Genomic DNA, 18277 nt, shown 5'->3' with positions numbered 1-18277 from the left:
CTTTAAATTTTAGTGTGCCTACTCTGAGTAGCATCTACTACACCCCAGAGTGCAACTGCTGTCAACATGCATTCATTTGTTTTTGACAATTAGGCATGAGCTAAAGCCACAGGGGGTGATATTTTGCTACAAGTGAGTGAACATTCATCCAGCAATGTCATAAAAATACAGTGCAGTGGTACCTCGGGTTAAGTACTTAATTCGTTCCGGAGGTCCATTCTTAACTTGAAACTGTTCTTAAGCTGAAGCACCACTTTAGCTAGTGGGGCCTCCCGCTGCTGCTGCGGCACCGCCAGAGCACAATTTCTGTTCTCATCCTGAAGCAAAATTCTTAACCCGAGGTACTATTTCTGGGTTAGCGGAGTCTGTAACCTGAAGCATACGTAACCTGAAGCGTATGTAACCCGAGGTACCACTGTATAACAGTTCCTATGTAAGTCTACCCAGAAGTACATTCAAAGTGGGTTTCTCCCAGGTAAGTGGCTATAGAACTTGATGGGACTTGCTTCTGAGTGGACACGCCTAGCACTGTGTTGTTAGTTATTTAGTGGGACACTGGGATATCAAACAATAAGATGCTTTCATACTAACAACACCTAAGAAAAGAAAGGGTGTAAACTCCACAGAAAGTAGGGGTTTTCCCATTGACAGGAATGTGTGGCCATATCTCACAGAGTTTCAGTTCTCAGTGTGGTATAAAAGTCAGGCCTTCTTCCCAGGGGATTCTGGGAATTGTAGCTTTGTGAGGGGGAATAATTGTCTCATGGCAACTCTCAGCACTCTTAAACTACAATTCCCAGCATTCTTGGGGGGTGGGGAGAGCCATGGCTGTCAAAGTGGTACAATTTAAATATGTGGTGTTGCAGATATGGCACTTATTTCTATTCATATGTGAGGAGCATGCAGATTTAAAATAAAAATAAAAACAAAGCAAATTATGAGTCACAAGTGCCGAAAATGTTCTTATACACATGGTGTTATTTTACTAATTTTTATAGGGAAGCATTGCGCATATTACCCTTTCTCATGTTATTTCTGCCCATTATATTTTACAGAGATGATTCGTTCTGCCACCCCATTTCCCTTGGTCAGCCTATTCTTCATGTTTATCGGGTTCATTCTCAGCAACATAGGGCATATTCGACCTCACAGAACCATCCTGGCCTTCGTATCTGGGATCTTCTTCATTCTGTCCGGTGAGTTTTAAGAATCTGACATTCTTATTTGCCAGCTCCTTAGTCTGCATCTGAAACCCAGTCTTTTGTGTTCACATCTAAGAAGGACGATGGAATCGGGGGAGGGGGGGGACCAATTAAGAAAGTCAGTGTGTGACAGATTTTGATGTTGTATTCTGTCAGCCTGCTCAGCCCCAGCATAATATCATGCCACAGTTCTGCATTTGCCTCAGTAGGGCTCATTCCAAGTATCGAACAATCAAACAGATAATAATAATAATTAATTTGTATACCACCCTATATTTGCAGGTCTCAGGGTGGTTACAACACAAAAGCACAACACAAAAGCACAAAATGCATAATAAAAGTAAAAACATCTCAGGAAAGTGTCATGGCTAGTGTGTCAGACTAGGCCTGAGGAAATCCAGGTTCAGATCCCCACACAACCAAGGTGGTTACTGGGTGGCGTTGAGTCAGTCACTATTTCTCAGCCAAACCTGCCTCACAGTATTGTTACAAGGATTAAATGAGAGTGAGGAGAACTGCCTTGAGCTCCCTGGATGAAAGGGAGGACATAAAAGGCAGTAAATAAATCAGCTCCCTTCACCCCAACTAAGTAAATTGGCTAAAATTGATGAGATGCAGCACTTTGGCTAAGTAGATGACTGTCACAAAAAATGTAAAAGGGTGGGTGTCAATGGATTAACGTTGCCCTTGTTGCGACGCTCCCTGAGGAAAAGCTCTTTATTGAAGCGTGCCTCTGTGTGAGCTCTTTTCCCAAAGGTTTGCAGCCATTCCATGGAGATCCACTTTTTCCCCTGGCCCTGTGGCAGTCGTGCCAGATATTCCAGACAGTAGCACGATTGCTGGAATGGACACACTGCAGAAGATGCTTCTGAAAGGCGATGATTTCACTACAGTCTGTCTCGTAGTCCTATTTCCCAACATTGTTGACAGGCCCTTTGTTTATTTACTACTTTTTTGCGTTTGGAGGCCCCTTCCACCTTGAAGGTTCATGGCAGCTTATAAAGACAAAATGAGCAATCAAGGCTGCATTGCACTGAACACAGTGGGGCTTACTTCTGAGTAAACCTATAGAGACGTGCCCTGGGAATCAATGAGATTTCACCATCCTTTCACCAAACCTGCAAACCCAGCTCAATCAGGCTGGTTTTACCATGTTTTCAAAAAGTGCTCAGGCTTAGATTTCGAAGGACAATTGGAGTCTAGCCCTTGCTAACTGAACCTGATAAAATGAGGTGTGTGCATGTACATACGCACGCATGCAAAATCTTCTGTGGTGTTTGAACATTCTGCTGCAGCTCCAGACACGGTTTTTTAAAAATCTGGCACAATTCTTTCATCTTATGGTGGCTGGAGTTAACAGGGGAGAGCTGGGACTTAGAAATAACCAGCCATCGTGTTTCCATTTGAGAGGAGAAGCTGATGGTTTATTCATAGCATTAAGCGAGTGTTAAACCAGCAGCTGTGAAGGCAGATCTTAAAAGCTTTCTCTCGTATCAAGAGCTTGTAGTTCAGAAGAACCATGTCTGAGAACATAAATATGTTGTTTAATTCAGCATAGGGCGCTCATTTCTCAGTGAGTGACTGCGGTTGCAGCCTCAGGGTAATGGCCAAGATTGTTACCTCAGGTTGCATGTTTCATCTTAGACCAGCGATGGAGTGTAGGGAAGCTGAGAGGGGATATGTTTATTAGATAATCTTCCTTCCTCACTTTTCGAGGATAGCAGAGTGCATTCTAAAAAGGCTAGTTTTAGCCTTTTAATTTAACTAATCCAGGGTGCTTTAAGGCAGTGTTTCCCAACCTTGGGCCTCCAGCTGTTTTTGAACTACAATTCCCATCATCCCTGACCACTGGCCTTGCTAGCTAGGGATGATGGGAGTTGTAGTCCAAAAACAGCTGGAGGCCCAAGGTTGGGAAACACTGCTTTAAGGCATACATACTGGATCCTCCTGGTATCTCACCCTTAAAACAATAACCACACAGACAATCTTGTGAAAGGTAAAAAATAACATTTACTCAGAATTCTTGTTGAAGAGCGACAGATACAGCAGTTTTGTTCAGGCAGGCTTAAAATGGTAACCAGGTAACAAATACATGCTTTTAGTCCAGTTTAAAATGGATGGCTCAGAGTTAGCATATGTTCTCACGTTCCTGGAAAGATGATGAGACATCAAGCAAAGAGGAAGTGCCTGTTCAGGTGAGACTATATGTATGGCTACGGCTTCCCCTGACAGGCACAATGGGAGTATCTCAGAGTTTTTTCTACAGGAAAAACTTTGAGCTCCTATCTAGCAAAGATGCATTGTTGGTTTGACTGCATCTGTAAATATCCTGTTGTGGCCCTCCTAGTATTATTGAACTGCCCCAGGCAGCATTGCCAATGGGCTGCAGGTTCCCCGATCCCCATCCTTGCTATTGAGGAAACAATGGGTGCTTTGGAGTCTTACCCTGTGTGTGTGTGTGTGTGTGTGTGTGTGTGTATTTGTTCTAATCTCAAACTTTTCTCCGCCCCAGGTTTATCTCTGGTTGTGGGGCTCGTTCTGTACATTTCCAGCATCAACGATGAGATGCTCAACAGAACCAAGGACTCCGAGACTTACTTCACTTATAGATATGGGTGGTCGTTTGCTTTTTCTGCCATCTCTTTTCTCCTGACAGAGGTAAAGCTTGGCTGCGAGATCATTAGAAAGCCCTGTGCTAAAGATTCTCTGTGTATTTTGATAGAGAATAATCTCATAATTTTATCTTGATGTGTCAATAGTTGATGCTCAACATCAGTATTTGATATCCAGGGATATTTATCATTCTCTAGCACAGGGGTGAAGCAGGCACCCCCAGCATGGTCTGGCCCAGCACTCCTCTCCTGGTGTCTGAGGAACCAATGCTCACAGAGAGAAGCTCTAGGCCAAGCCATGCTGGCATGGGAGCACCTCCAAGTGCCGCATCAGCTGGCTGGGCAGCACGTGGTTCTTGCACTGCTGTCCCTGGATCCCAGCCTCACGTGAGGCTGGGATCAAGGGGTGCATGGCTTGGAACCAGGGAAGGTAGTGTGAGGAAGGTGCAAGAGCCATACTGCTCAGGACTGTTGTCACTCCAGCATGGAGACAGGCTTTGCCGCTGATCTGACTTGCAGTAGAATTTAGTAAATGATGTATAACCCTCATTCATCAGCCCCTCCGGAGGTGAAGTGCGGCCATGTTTCTGGTTCCACCCCCAGACATCCATGGGCGGTAGGCTTTGGCTATACATTCATACCTTGGGTTAGAGATGCTTCAGGTTGCGCGTTTTCGGGTTATGGACGCACTGAAACTCGGAATTGGTTACTTCCGGGTTTCAGCGCTGAATCACCATGCGCAGATGTGGCACTGCGGGTTGTGAACGTGCCTCCCACATGGATCACATTCGCAACCCGAGCATCCACTGTATATCAGTATATCACCCAGGACTGTTATGAGGGGCAGACCACAATGACGGCTTCACTCAGCAGTATATCACTGATGAAACTGCCTCTGCCTCAAGTGCACTGAGGGACAAACCAGCTGCAGCCGGGCACTGGAGGCAGAGGACTCAGGAGCAGTGGCGGTTTCAATCAGCAACATACCGCTGAGTGAAGCCATCATCACTGTCTGCCCCTCACAGCGGCAGAGGAAGAAACAAGCTGCATCAGTGAGGCACAACAGAGCATGTTCCTCCCTTTGCTTGGCTGAGGAGTGTGCCAAAAGTTTTAGGGAGCTGTCAGGGGCTCCCCAGCTGAGAGAGTCCAGCTCCTGCTTGCACCCGAGCTGCTCAGCTGGGGACTTGCGGGTCTGTCACACTGTTCCCTGGCGGGGGAGGGGGTAGGTGCCTGCGTGCCCCCTCAAGGGAGAAGTTTAAAGGAGCCCCCACCTCACCTCCTGCTGGTGGCAGGGTGTGGGCCTCATTAGACTCCTGCCCTGCCAAGGCAGCCGTGGCTCTCTGATGCTGCCAGGCCCTTGCAGACCCAGCAGCTTGCATGTGGAGGAGTGGAGAATCAAACCTGGTTCACCAGATTACGAGTCCACCGCTCTTAACCACTACACCACACTGGATGCCAATCAGGCCATGGTGGTCTGAGCCTGTGACGAGGGGAGGGAGAAAGAGGCTCAAAGCCGCCCTGTTCCCAAAGGAGGGGGCAGCTGCCAAAGCCTCATGCCTCTCCTCAGTGGGCAGTGGCAGCACTCTCCTCGCTCATCCTCTCAGCTGACCCAGAGGCGGACATCCCTTCACCAACCAAGAGCAGAAGGAGGCACCACCACAGCCACAGCCCTGAAGGCTCAGTGTGGCTTGGCAAGTGAGGGAGCTTGTTGTGGTGGTACCTTATGCCCTTCCAAAAATCTGGCCTGGCCCACCCTGCTTGGGGTGGGCACATGGGGCAGGACACAGGGCGCCCCCTGCATGCCACAGTCTGGGCGTGGATGGGGGGGGGGAGCTGCCACCAACTCACCTCACACTCTCCAATCCTGCGTCAAACCTGGTACAGCTCCTTCATATGCCCCGGTGCAGAAGCCATTGTGGGGGTGCCTGGTCATGCTGCTGCACTTATGTCCTGCTTGTGGGCTTTCCAGGGACATCTGGTTGGCCTCTGTGAAAACAGAATGCTATACTAGATGGGCTTTTCTTACGGAACCAGCACCAGTCACTGACATAACCAATAAATTCCGGATTCCTCCCATCCTTTCCCTGCCAAGTTTTACAAAAGCAACACAGAGAAGGAAGCTGAGAGCCAGCGCCACCTCCTAGACTTGTTGTAAGGAAGTACACAGGTGAGGGCAGGCCGAGGGAATGCCAAGCTCGATGGGGTAGTGCCCAAATGCACCAGCCTACCCTGTGTTTGCACATGTAGGAAATAACAGATCAGTTGTTCCCTCTGCTTAAAGGTGATGTTCCCCTCTTGCCTACACTGTCACTTGCTTGGATTCTAACCCACCCCCCAAAACCAAGAATGCCTTACCTGTAAACTTGAGTGGGCTGTGGAACTGCAAGCATCCCTGCTGCAAAGCAGTCCTTCATGCATTTAGAAATCGGAAGTACCTATCTGTTAGAGGACACATGAAAGAATGGGTTTGTCAGGTCGAAACACGAATAGGCTTGGTTTTTCATAGATTACTTTTCTTCCAGTTATAAATTCATTGCTTCTTTAAATTACATTTAAATCACAAAGTACAGTAGTTGGTGGCAAAACGCTGGAATAGGTCTGTCCCTTTCACTGGGGAAAAGTGGAACAGCACAGCAGGGTGTGGGAAGGGACATTCAATGTATAGAAACGAGCATGTCCTCCTCAAAGGAGGGTTCATTTGCTCAGGCAGGCATGAGGATCCCCATAATCAATTAACCATGTCTCTTAATAAATGTAAAGGTAAAGGGACCCCTGACCATTAGGTCCAGTTGCGAACGACTCTGGGGTTGCGGCACTCATCTCGCTTTATTGGCCGAGGGAGCCGGTGTACAGCTTCTGGGTCATGTGGCCAGCATGACTAAGCCGCTTCTGGCGAACCAGAGCAGCGCACGGAAACGCCGTTTACCTTCCCGCCGGAGCGGTACCTATTTATCTCCTTGCACTTTGATGTGCTTTCAAACTGCTAGGTTGGCAGGAGCAGGGACTGAGCAACGGGAGCTCACCCCGTCGCGGGGATTTGACCTTCTGATCGGCAAGCCCTAGGCTCTGTGGTTTAACCCACAGTGCCACCCGCATCCCCATGTCTCTTTAGAGCATCCCATTTTGTTTCCCTTTTAGCCCAAACTCCATGCATTCCTCCACTGCCTGATGCAACTGACAGGCGGATGATGTGGGTCTCACAGTACATTTCTGGAAGTCAGAAGCAGAACCACAGAGAAATCGTGTGAGCTAGGCCTCCTTATTTATGCTAAGAATCATTAGCATTATGCAAAGAACACAGCAGCAGAAATCCTGTCCCTGTGAAGTCCTGTGTTGCATATAATTCTGCACAATGGCTTAAGTAACACCAGGATAAGAGGAAGCGAAACGTGTGCTTTCCTTTCACCAACTCAAAGACTCCTGATCCCGGTGCAGCAGCTCCCATTGGCACTGTTGTCCCAGTGGTTTCTTCCAGCTCCTCTTTGGAGCAGTTTTGCTTCATAAGAGCGGCTTGAGTGCTCTGGTAGTGGAGGAAAGAGCCACTCAGACTATGTTCCCCACAGAGCATGCTGTGATGTCCTTTCACTGTTGGCAAATGAGTACTGGCCATAACATATAGTCAAAGGGGAGGACTGCACATTCCCAGAGAGAAGATGAAGACCATTTGACTTACCAGCCAAAGAAAATCTGCCTGCACTACAGACTGAAATAATATGTTAGGACCAGATGTTCAGTTATAACAACTCCAGCTGGGAGCGATATTTCTGCGGTATTAATGCATGCAAAAATTCTGCATGTTAAATCCCCCAGCAGCCTCACAACCAAAACACACTCCTACCCTCAGAGGCACATCATATGATATAAGGAAGCTACCTTATATCACTGCTGCCTTGAGTCCCATCAGGGAAAAAGGAGGGGAATCATAGAACCATAGACTTGTGGAGCTGGGATCATTCTAGTCCAACCCCCTGCAATGCAAGAATGTGCAGGCGTCCCATATGAGGATTGAACTTGCGACCTTGGTGTTATCAGCACCATACCCTAACCAACTGAGCCATCTTAATAATAATAAGACATTGAGTCAGGCTATTGGACCATCTAGCACAGTCTTGTCTATGCTATCCAGGGTTCCTAACAGGGGTCATTCCCAGCCTTACCGGGAGTGGCCAGAGATTGAATATAGACCCTTCTACCTGCAAAGCAAAGGGACACGGGTGGCGCTGTGGGTTAAACCACAGAGTCTAGGACTTGCCAATCAGAAGGTCGGCGGTTCGAATCCCCACTACGGGGTGAGCTCCCGTTGCTCATTCCCTGCTCCTGCCAACCTAGCATTTCGAAAGCACGTCAAAGTGCAAGTAGATAAATAGGTACCGCTCCGGTGGGAAGGTAAACGGCGTTTCCGTGCACTGCTCTGGTTCGCCAGAAGCGGCTTAGTCATGCTGGCGACATGACTCGGAAGCTGTACACCGGCTCCCTCGGCCAATAAAGCAACATGAGCACCCCAGCGTCGGTCACAACTGGACCTAATGGTCAGGGGTCTCTTTACCTTTTTACCTGCAAAGCAGTTTCTGTACCACGGAGCTACAGACCTCCCTCAAAGGCTAAGGCAGCAGCATCCCACAAGGTCCAGATTGGGGATATTTCATGGTTGGTTTGCCTGCCTGGCTCATCAGCATGTCACATCCTGTCAGAACATCAAAACAGCAACCCCAGTCCTTCCGACAACTCGAGCAATGCCTTTGTTTTTGCTCTCCTTTCCAGAGCGCAGGTGTCATGTCTGTCTACCTGTTCATGAAGAGATATACCGCAGAGGAGATGTACAGGCCTCATCCTGGCTTCTACCGCCCACGGCTTAGCAACTGCTCCGACTACTCTGGCCAGTTCCTCCACCCGGATGCCTGGGTTCGTGGACGCAGCCCTTCCGACATCTCCAGCGATGCATCTCTCCAGATGAACAGTAGTTACCCTGCTCTACTGAAATGTCCGGATTATGACCAGATGTCGTCCTCTCCATGTTGAATCGAAAGTAACTCCTTCGCCTTTTAGGAATGAAAACCTGGTGGAGGCTGTTGTGTCCTCAGTATGTACTTTTTAAAAAATAAATAAAAAGCCCACTCTTACAGGACAATCCCTCTCCATTTATACAATTAGTGAATAATATTAATTCTTACCTAGAGTATAAATGGGTTCCCGCAGCGATGCACATATGCATATCCAGAAAACTACAGTGGAGATTTTGATCCTGCAGCTGGTCCATATGCCCAGATCTCTTGGAGTCGCGAGAGAGTGTGGAAAAGATACAGGATCGTACCCAGCAGAAGCTTGAGACCAGAAAGATACTTGTAGGGTTTTCGTAAAGGCAACCTGTGATAAGCAACAAAGGTTTGCGGATTAGAATATGTTCATTGTAAAACATTACCAGAATAAGATGTAAATGTCCATTCCTAGTGAATGATCGTAAGAAAACTGCAGATTGGTGCCATTGTCTTCAAGCTGGAAGGTAGAATTTTAGAATTAACTAAAAGTACTTCCTCTTGGCAGTATTTCATTATGAAGTGAGGTTGGGGTTTTCATTAGGAACCAGACAATTAGCCCTCACCAATTATCCCTTTCCATTCCGGTGAGGCTAGTCCTCAATCCAATTTGATAACTTCACGACAAGCCTTCTGACATTGCAGTTCAACACATTGAAATAAGGTGCCTGGTGCTCTGCACATGTAAACACAATCTATTCTTCTGATATCAGACTGAAAATATAGGCTCTGAAGTAATAAAGGATCCAAATATAATTTGGCTCATAATACGTGGTCTTAGAACTGAGTGAATAGAGGATATGATAATTTATGCCCTGCAAAAACCAAGCCCAAAGGCTTCATTCCATCAATCAGCTTTAGTTTATTTTGCTATTTTCCTTTCTTTGGGAAACCCACTGCAACGGAAGTGCTTGTATTATAACTGGCACCTCAGGGGATTGATTGGGTCATGGTGGCATTCAGCTCTGCCTGTAAATAAAGTATACAGAAAAGAAAAGTTCATATCTGTATGTTGTACCATGTGTATATTATGGCTAGATTGTTCAGAGAACTGCAGTCAAATGTACAGAATACAGTAAGCTGATTGGCTGCTCTGAAAAACGTAAGTGTACAAAATTCTATGTACATGCCAGTTTTTGTTTCCACTCTGAAGTTATCCTGAGTTGTAATCAAAAAGAAGTAAACAAAATCCAGACTTCCAGTCTGTTTTCAACATATTTGTAAGAATTAATTATGGTAAAAAATAAAATAATGACAAAGATTCCGAAAACACTCAGGCCGTTGCAGCCGGGATGACTGTTCTCATTGAATAACACAGGACCGTGAACAAATACACATATTGGAGCTGGTATACTTTTTGATCTTACATGTCCAGTATTTTCTTCCTTACTAGATGTGTCAGATGCTGGTGTTAAATTTGTCTCTGTATGTAATAATGAAATATCCACCAATTTTACTTCCAGGATTCCAAGTTTTCCATCTCAGATTGTGGAATTGAAATTCTGTCTTAAAGGTAAAGGTAAAGGGACCCCTGACCATTAGGTCCAGTCGTGGCCGACTCTGGGGTTGCGGCGCTCATCATGCTTTATTGGCCGAGGGAGCCAGTGTACAGCTTCCGGGTCATGTGGCCAGCATGACTAAGCCGCTTCTGGCAAACCAGAGCAGCGCACGGAAATGCCGTTTACCTTCCCGCCGGAGCAGTACCTATTTATCTACTTGCACTTTGATGTGCTTTTGAACTGCTAGGTTGGCAGGAGCAGGGACAGAGCAACGGGAACTCACCCGGTCACAGGGATTCGAACCGCCAAACCTCTGATCGGCAAGTCCTAGGCTCTGTGGTTTAACCCACAGCGCCACCCGCATCTCTCTAAACTCATGTGCAATGGAGTCCTGCCCCCTCCCCCAAAGCTAAAATCCCACTGATCAGATATTTGGTGGGGAAGCGTGAGCAGGGGGATTAATTCGCCACACACACACCCTTCCTCCAAACAGCCAGATTTTACCTTTTAGAAAGGAGCTCTGTACATGCATTTCTGGCTACTGAATTGGCGAGTGGAACACTGTGCACAGTACATGTCTGCCCATCCAGCTCTTAATACAAATGCAGAAGCTTCCTGCTAGGAGCATGCACAGTGCTCCTAGACCATGGGTAGGCAAACTAAGGCCCGGGGGACGGATCCAGCCCAATCGCCTTCTAAATCCGGCCTGCAGACGGTCCGGGAATCAGCGTGCTTTTACATGAGTAGAATGTGTCCTTTTATTTAAAATGCATCTCTGGGTTATTTGTGGGGCATAGGAATTCGTTCTTTTTTCTTTTCAAAATATAGTCCAGCCCCGCACAAGGTCTGAGGGACAGTGGACCGGCCCCCGCTGAAAAAGTTTGCTGACCCCTGTCCTAGAGGGATTGGAACCCTAGTGTAAAATACACTTCTAACTTAGTTTTTTAAAATAATGGGGTTCAAGCCATGAGAATGAAGGAAGGTAACGTACTTCTGCTACTTCTTTCTCTCTAGTATGTGGCGCTATACTCCCCTACATCTCTGCCTCTCTTCATGTTAAGAAAAGGGCACCAGCGTTCATCTGGCAACTTAATTATGTGGAAGGACATACACTAGCATTTCCTGGTATGGCAACGCAATATGCCAGTTCTAGCTGTTATCTTCATTTCACGTCAAGCGCTCGTATATAAACTGAAAGGTCAAGTCACTCCAGCCCAGACTGAAGAAACAGGAGTTATATAGGGCTCCATCGATATACAGGTTGAAATCATTTTGGAATTCACTTCGTTTCAAAATCCAGAGCGTGATTTTGGACCTTCTAATGTGTGTAAATACTTTTGGCATTATCTCCTTGAAGCTATTCTACTTCTTCCACAGAAAACACATGCTTATTATTGGGTATTTTTAGGAATGTTCAAGGATTAAGCAGAAAACTCTTAAATAATTTTTATACCTATGATGGAAGCAGGGAACATTTTAATCTGGTACCAGGACGTTCTTGTACCTCAGTACTAGTACTTTTATTTACCAGCTGAGGCTATTGGAGTTGAGAAACATCTGGAGGGCCACAGGTTCCCCACTCAAGAGTTTAAGAGTTAATTAAGAGTTAATTCAAACATAGCTTGATCAACTACAGATCCTGAAGCTGAGGCTCCAATATTTTGGCCACCTCAAGAGAAGAGAAGACTCCCTGGAAAAGACCCTGATGTTGGGAAAGATGGAGGGCACAAGGAGGGCACAGAGGACGAGATGGTTGAACAGTGTTCTCGAAGCTACCAGCATGAGTTTGACCAAACTGCAGAGTCAGTGGAAGACAGGAGTGCCTGGCATGCTCTGGTCCATGGAGTCACAAAGAGTCCAACACAACTAAACGACTAAACAACAACAACAACTACAACAGCTTGATCCACTAGCATGGGGACAAACAAAAGAGGATGCCTTCACCCTGGTGTGGCTTCCCTTTATGATATACACAAGACAACAACAAGAACCCACCAAAAGCATAACTTGTCCTAGCAACCCCCTCCCTCACACACATGCAAACAAAACTCACTGCAGTCAACTGACAGAAACCAGTTGGACTCTGGGCCCCCAAATCTCTCTCACAACCAAAAAAAAAGCCCTAATAAATGAATAGAAATAGAACTTACCCACATGACACTGACACAAAAGCCTTGATCATGCACTATGTAAAAGAATGAAACTTTACTACCCCCCCTTCTCTCCCCACCTTGGAAAGCCCTGCTCTAGTGTCTCACATCAAAAATAACTGAACTGTAGAAAGGACTCTACAAACTGAAAGCAGAGATGCTGTATGTACTTTTGTAACCCAAGAAAATCTTTAATAGAAGCAATTTAAAAGACAACAACCCTAATTTGATCCAGTTCACCATGGTTTAGTCCCATACATCAGAGTTCAGCTCTTCAACATATAAAATTATACTAAAAAAAGAAGACAACTGTGGCTTAGTAGGGTGCACAATATTCTTTGTTTGTCAAATGTATATTCCACCTTTCCTCCAAGGAGCTCAGGGTGGTGAAAATAGTCCCCTCCCACCCCACCCTATTTTATCCTCTGTAGGTACATTAGGTTGAGAAAGAAGGACTTTTCCAAGGTCGCCAAGTGGACTTCATGAATGAGTGGGGATGAATCAACATGGATCTACCTAGTCTTAGTACAATCAATACTCTCACTTCTGATAACTGCCAGGTAAGATGGTCTCTGGGTGTTCTGAAACACCATAATTCCCACACACACACCACCAAAATCATCATTGGAAGTAAGAACATGAAAACAAGACGTTGCAAGAGATCCCTTTGGATTCTACGCTCAAAATAGCCAGTATGGTGGCTAAATATATCCAAATATCATTATTGTTTTTGAAATGTAAGACACGTGTTAGAAAATATTATTTTCAATCTACTCAGTTTGTTGAATCTGTAAATATGTTAATATCTCAGCAATATGCCTCTCAAAAACATACATGCCCAGCAGTTTGGTTTGCTACTCGGGTCAAGGAAAACAATGGCTTGGGATTTTCGTTGTAAAGGTTTCCTATGTTCTTTGGAGCTACTAAATATTGCATCAGGCTGAAAGTCACTTGCAACCGACACCTCTCTCTCTCTCTCTCTTTTACACACGCACAGAGACAAAAATGAATTCTAACCATTTGGATGACATATGGAGTTCATGACACCAGAAAGCTGTTCGGAAGATCAGGAAGGAGTGAAGAAATAGCATGTGTGGGGGACAGATAAGCCCACAGTTTGAAAAGAAGCTGAGAAGTCTCATGATGAATTGGAGTTTCGTGATGAATGCTCTTCTCAGGCTAATGCTACGTGTCATGGCTTTCCACACTGTCATTTTTTTAAAAAATACTAATCTTATTTTGAGAGTTTTCAAAACAGTGTTTTTTCCCCCAGCATGTAATGATCTAACAGAGAAGGCAAGTGCGTCTGGAGTGGCAGAGTACAGATACACACTTGGATTTATTTATTTTTCTCATCCCCCCCAGGCCAATGTAAATTATTGCAAAGGTACCAGATAAAATCCTTTTTGTTGTGGAAACAAGGGAATAAGGGCAATTGTTCTATTGCTCAGTTTGTTAGTTAGTTTGGGGAGGGGGGGAAACAACCCATGAAATAGCAGGAAAGCATAACGAATTGTTGAAATGCAGGCAGCTCTGTCATTCCCATTGAAATGGGTCTTAAAGTCACAGCAAACTTGCTCATTTGGTTTCAGTGAGGCATCTTCTGCTACATTACTACAACTGAAATCCCGTGTTCCCATGTGAAACTGCTTGGCCTCAGAAGCCCAAAATTCTCAGGAATCGCCAACCTATCCCATCGGCTATTCCACATTTCCTTCATACAGTTGTCTGTGCGTATCTTGGACCAGCACATCTGCAGTGGCAGGTGTCTGTAAGAAGATGCAAACAAAACAAGCACCCTCTCCTCATCACTGCTCTCTTGGACCCCTGTGCATGGAGATGGTCCCAGTGGAAACAGGGGAGCAAGTAAAGACCTTGACAATAATCTTTGCCCACGTCCTTTCGATGAATTCAACTTTTGTCAGATCTGGTTTGTTGACTCGTTTTTCAGCTGAGCAATCTGCCAAGCTATACCCTTGTGACCACAATGCTTTATTTAGGTTATTTCAGGATTTCGCCATAACCTGCAGCTTCTTAAGAATGGGCGAGTGTTGCTTATGAGTAGTCTAAGCAGTCATGATCATGCTAACGAAATGTCCACCGAAATGGTGGAGCTGCATATGGAAATGAGGCCTAACTTTCAATAAAGAGCAGCAAAATTTGATTTGGTTTGTCCCAACTGGACAACATGGTCCTGCAGTTTGTTGTGTTTCTAGACATTAAGTATGCTAATTTTCTAAAACTCAAATTTGCCCTCATTCATTCTTGATCATGTGTTTCCAGGCCTATTATGCATGGCAGTCTTTATTCCTTTTTGTGTGTGTGTGTTGCTTGCTTGTAGACATGCAAGCAAGTCTGAGATAAGGACTTGTATTGGAGGAATGAATGCTGGTGTGCCACTGATGCCTCTCTAACAGAGGAGAAAGTTATGCTGTGTCCCTAAAGCAGGGGAAAATGATATGTTCTAAAGAGCAAAGAGATACTTAGTGAATTTCTCATAATGTAATCCACTGTTGTTGTTATTGATCAAATTCATAACTCAAATAGCTCAGTTGGTTAGAGTGTGGTGCTGATACAGCACCAAGGTTGCAGGTTCGATCCCCATAAGGAACAGCGGCATATTCCTGCATTGCAGGGGGTTGGACTAGATGATCCTGAGGGTCCCTTCCAACTCTGATCTATGATTCTATCCTTCCTCGAAAATCAGTATTCACAGGGGTTGGGAGCTTATCCCATTTTATCTTCAGAACCTACATGATGGCACAAAGAACTCATAACCCACCTACTTTCAACAGCCAGAAGAAGAAGAAGAAGAAGAGTTTGGATTTGATATCCCGCTTTTCACTCCCTTTAAGGAGTCTCAAAGCAGCTAACATTCTCCTTTCCCTTCCTCCCCCACAACAAACACTCTGTGAGGTGAGTGGGGCTGAGAGACTTCAAAGAAGTGTGACTGGCCCAAGGTCACCCAGCAGCTGCATGTGGAGGAGCGGAGACGCGAACCCGGTTCCCCAGATTACGAGTCCACTGCTCTTAACCACTACACCACACTGGCTCTCATAGCCAGACACTGGAGAGACCTGTCAGGAGTAAGCATGGACCAATGGTACCAAATAGTATGGGAAACAGCCCTACTAGAAAAATTAACCAATAAACTGAAACTGACACAGGGACAAATAGAAGAAGACACCTTCACCCCGGTATGGCTCCCCTTTATCACATACACAGCCCAACAAGACGATGACAAAAATCCACCAACAGCATACAAATCAATATGGCTAACCTGATTCAAAAACACCCACCTACCCCACTCACACATGAAAACAAAGTTCACGACAGCCAATCACAACCAACCAACCACACCCTAGGCCAACCCCAACCTCTCTCACTACCAAAGGAACACAAGCGAACTGCAAAGAACCTGCACAAGCAATGCTGACACCAAACCCTACATATAGTAAGTAAAATAGAAACATCGCCACCCGACCCCACCCCCACCCATACCCATCTCCCCCCCCCCACCTCTTTTCCCCTTTTCTTCCTAATGTCTCAACAAATGAAACTGATTTGTAAAAATGTTACATGGAAAAAAATACGAGAGACATTGCAAACACTTTTGTAAATCAAGAAAACCTAATAATAATAATAATAATAATAATAATAATAATAATAATAGAACCTACATAACGAATAATTCCCTGCAGGATTCATGCTCCTGTCCTTTAGCCCACCACATTATGGTAACGCATTTCTAACTGGTCTTTCCTGTAATGCAAGTTCATTTTTCTTCGCATGATATTTCCTTAATACGCACACATTTCTTGTTCCCATACGATTTCCCATATCTTTTGTTCTACGCCACAGTCTTAAAGGACAAAATGCTGAGGTAGGCAATAGATCATCCAATGTAGCACACGTTGCAAGTTTCTCCGTACACAGTCATTTACAGGAAAAGGCATTTAACAGGGTGCCAATTCACCAGTGGTACAAAATGGTTACAGCAGTATATATATGTTAAGGGCATTTTATCAGTGCTGAAACAAGGCTAGGCTAAAAAATGGCAAGAAAACAAGGAAGACTGACAAGAAAAATACCCTACCTCACTATCTTGGCTAAATCAGGTCCTCCCTTAAAGAGGGCACGTATTGCGGTGAGACCCAGATAACCAACACCCTGTGTTGTGGGTGGGTTCTATTGATCAGCCACAACACCCGATTGGTAGGTCCTTCGAAGCTGGGTACAATCTGGTCAATGGGATGCAGTCCAAACAGTTTGAGGGACCTATTTATGCCCATGCACGTGACCCAGAGCGTCCTCTTTTGGCACGTGCATTCGTAACACCCACCCACCTCTCCCTACTTTGAGGGCTTTGTGCTTGACCTTGATATGCCGCCGTGTGTTGTCTGTCATTGCGACAGGGGCACGGCAGGAATTTTCCCTACTTGGCTGATTGGCTGTTGCCATTTGGGTTTCACCTGCCGCGTAGCAAATTGTCAAACTTGTAAGGTTGTGGATAGGCTCTGGTTCAGGTGATAGGGATGGGAGAACGCTCTCACCATCCCTATGTGAAGGGTATTCTGTTAAAGGAATCCAGGGACTCGATGGTTTGGGGGTTGTGCCCGTGCCTGAGTCTGGGGGACATTGGGTGGCGGAGATAGTCTGTTCCCGGCTTTCCACTTATCCAGATATTCACCCTTGGCTGACCTATGCTGGAACCCTGGGTCAGCGCTACCTGCATGGTAGGGAGCTAGTCGAACCAGAGCCTATGTAACCAGTCACATTCTGTAATGAATAAAGTTGTGACCTAAATTCTGCCAAAAACCAAACCAAAATTTGAGTCATGTGTGAATTTATTTAGGGGGGAGGTTTCTGGGTCTGAACACGCAAATATCAAACCTAAGTATTTGCAAGAGTTATAGGGTGATCATAACCATGTCTATTCAGAAATAAGCCCCATTGAATTCAGTGTGGATTACCCACAGGTAACTGGGGTTTAGGGTTGCAGCCTTTATGAAATTCACTTGAAAGCGGAATTGCTTTTCCTGAAGATAATCCTAGGGGAGCGAACTGTGCCATGTGAAGGGAATAATCCTGTTGGGTTATATCTAACACTGTGTTGCATGAGTGGAACAGATATCCCCTCATACTAACACTAAGTTAGTGTGCGTTTAACACATCTTAGCAAAATGCTATAGAAGCGAGCAGCAGTGTTGTCAAGTGTGTGCTTTTTTGCTGCAACAGCCTCCACCCTAGGTGTTTACTCTGGAATAAGGGTAAGAAAAGAAAAAGAAAGACCCAAAATGGTGCTAAAATATATCGGAAGCTTTAAGAGATATAACACGCCCAATGCATTTTGTTTCACATTGTCTTCGTGGGCAATGAAAGATGCAAACTATAGTTCTAAAACACTCCCTACAAAAGTATTTGTTAACTCAAATTAAATACAGCATCCATAATAATAAAAACATGGCATATCATTTATACTAGCTTAATTTCATGTGAGACTGATCATCCACTTTTCTAGAATGAATCTATGAATAAGACCCAAGTAGCACACTGTTCATTAATCCACCGGGGGAAATTTTACAGTCTCTGCATAACATTTCTACACGAAGGTACATTTCCTGTGATCGTTTTAAAAACTAATCCGTGCCTTATCAAAGTCCCCAAGAAACAGTCTAGAAATATGGTTGTTTGTTCCATGATACCTTGATTAATATTTATGGTTAGAAAGAGAAGTGCCTTACTCCTTTCAATTTAGCTTTTACGATTCCAATTTAGGCA

At 45.2% G+C, this 18277-nt stretch overlaps 1 protein-coding gene across 2 annotated transcripts in view; it reads left to right on the top strand.

The window, feature by feature from the left end:
- CACNG5 (calcium voltage-gated channel auxiliary subunit gamma 5) overlaps positions 1–10133 on the top strand; it is a 55129-nt gene extending 44996 nt beyond the window's left edge. For both annotated transcript variants that reach the window (XM_028713079.2, XM_028713087.2), the window contains exons 4-6: positions 1056–1196; positions 3715–3860; positions 8576–10133. In XM_028713079.2, coding sequence (XP_028568912.2) covers positions 1056–1196; positions 3715–3860; positions 8576–8833 — 545 coding nt within the window. In that variant the 3' untranslated portion in view covers positions 8834–10133. The remainder of the gene's footprint in view (positions 1–1055; positions 1197–3714; positions 3861–8575) is intronic.
- The last annotated feature ends 8144 nt before the right edge of the window (positions 10134–18277 follow it).

The sequence above is a fragment of the Podarcis muralis genome, chromosome 2 (assembly GCF_964188315.1).
Source record: "Podarcis muralis chromosome 2, rPodMur119.hap1.1, whole genome shotgun sequence".
NCBI lineage: Eukaryota > Metazoa > Chordata > Lepidosauria > Squamata > Lacertidae > Podarcis > Podarcis muralis.
The sequence above is the reverse complement of the archived record's forward strand: the minus strand, read 5'-3'. Positions and strand labels throughout refer to the sequence as shown.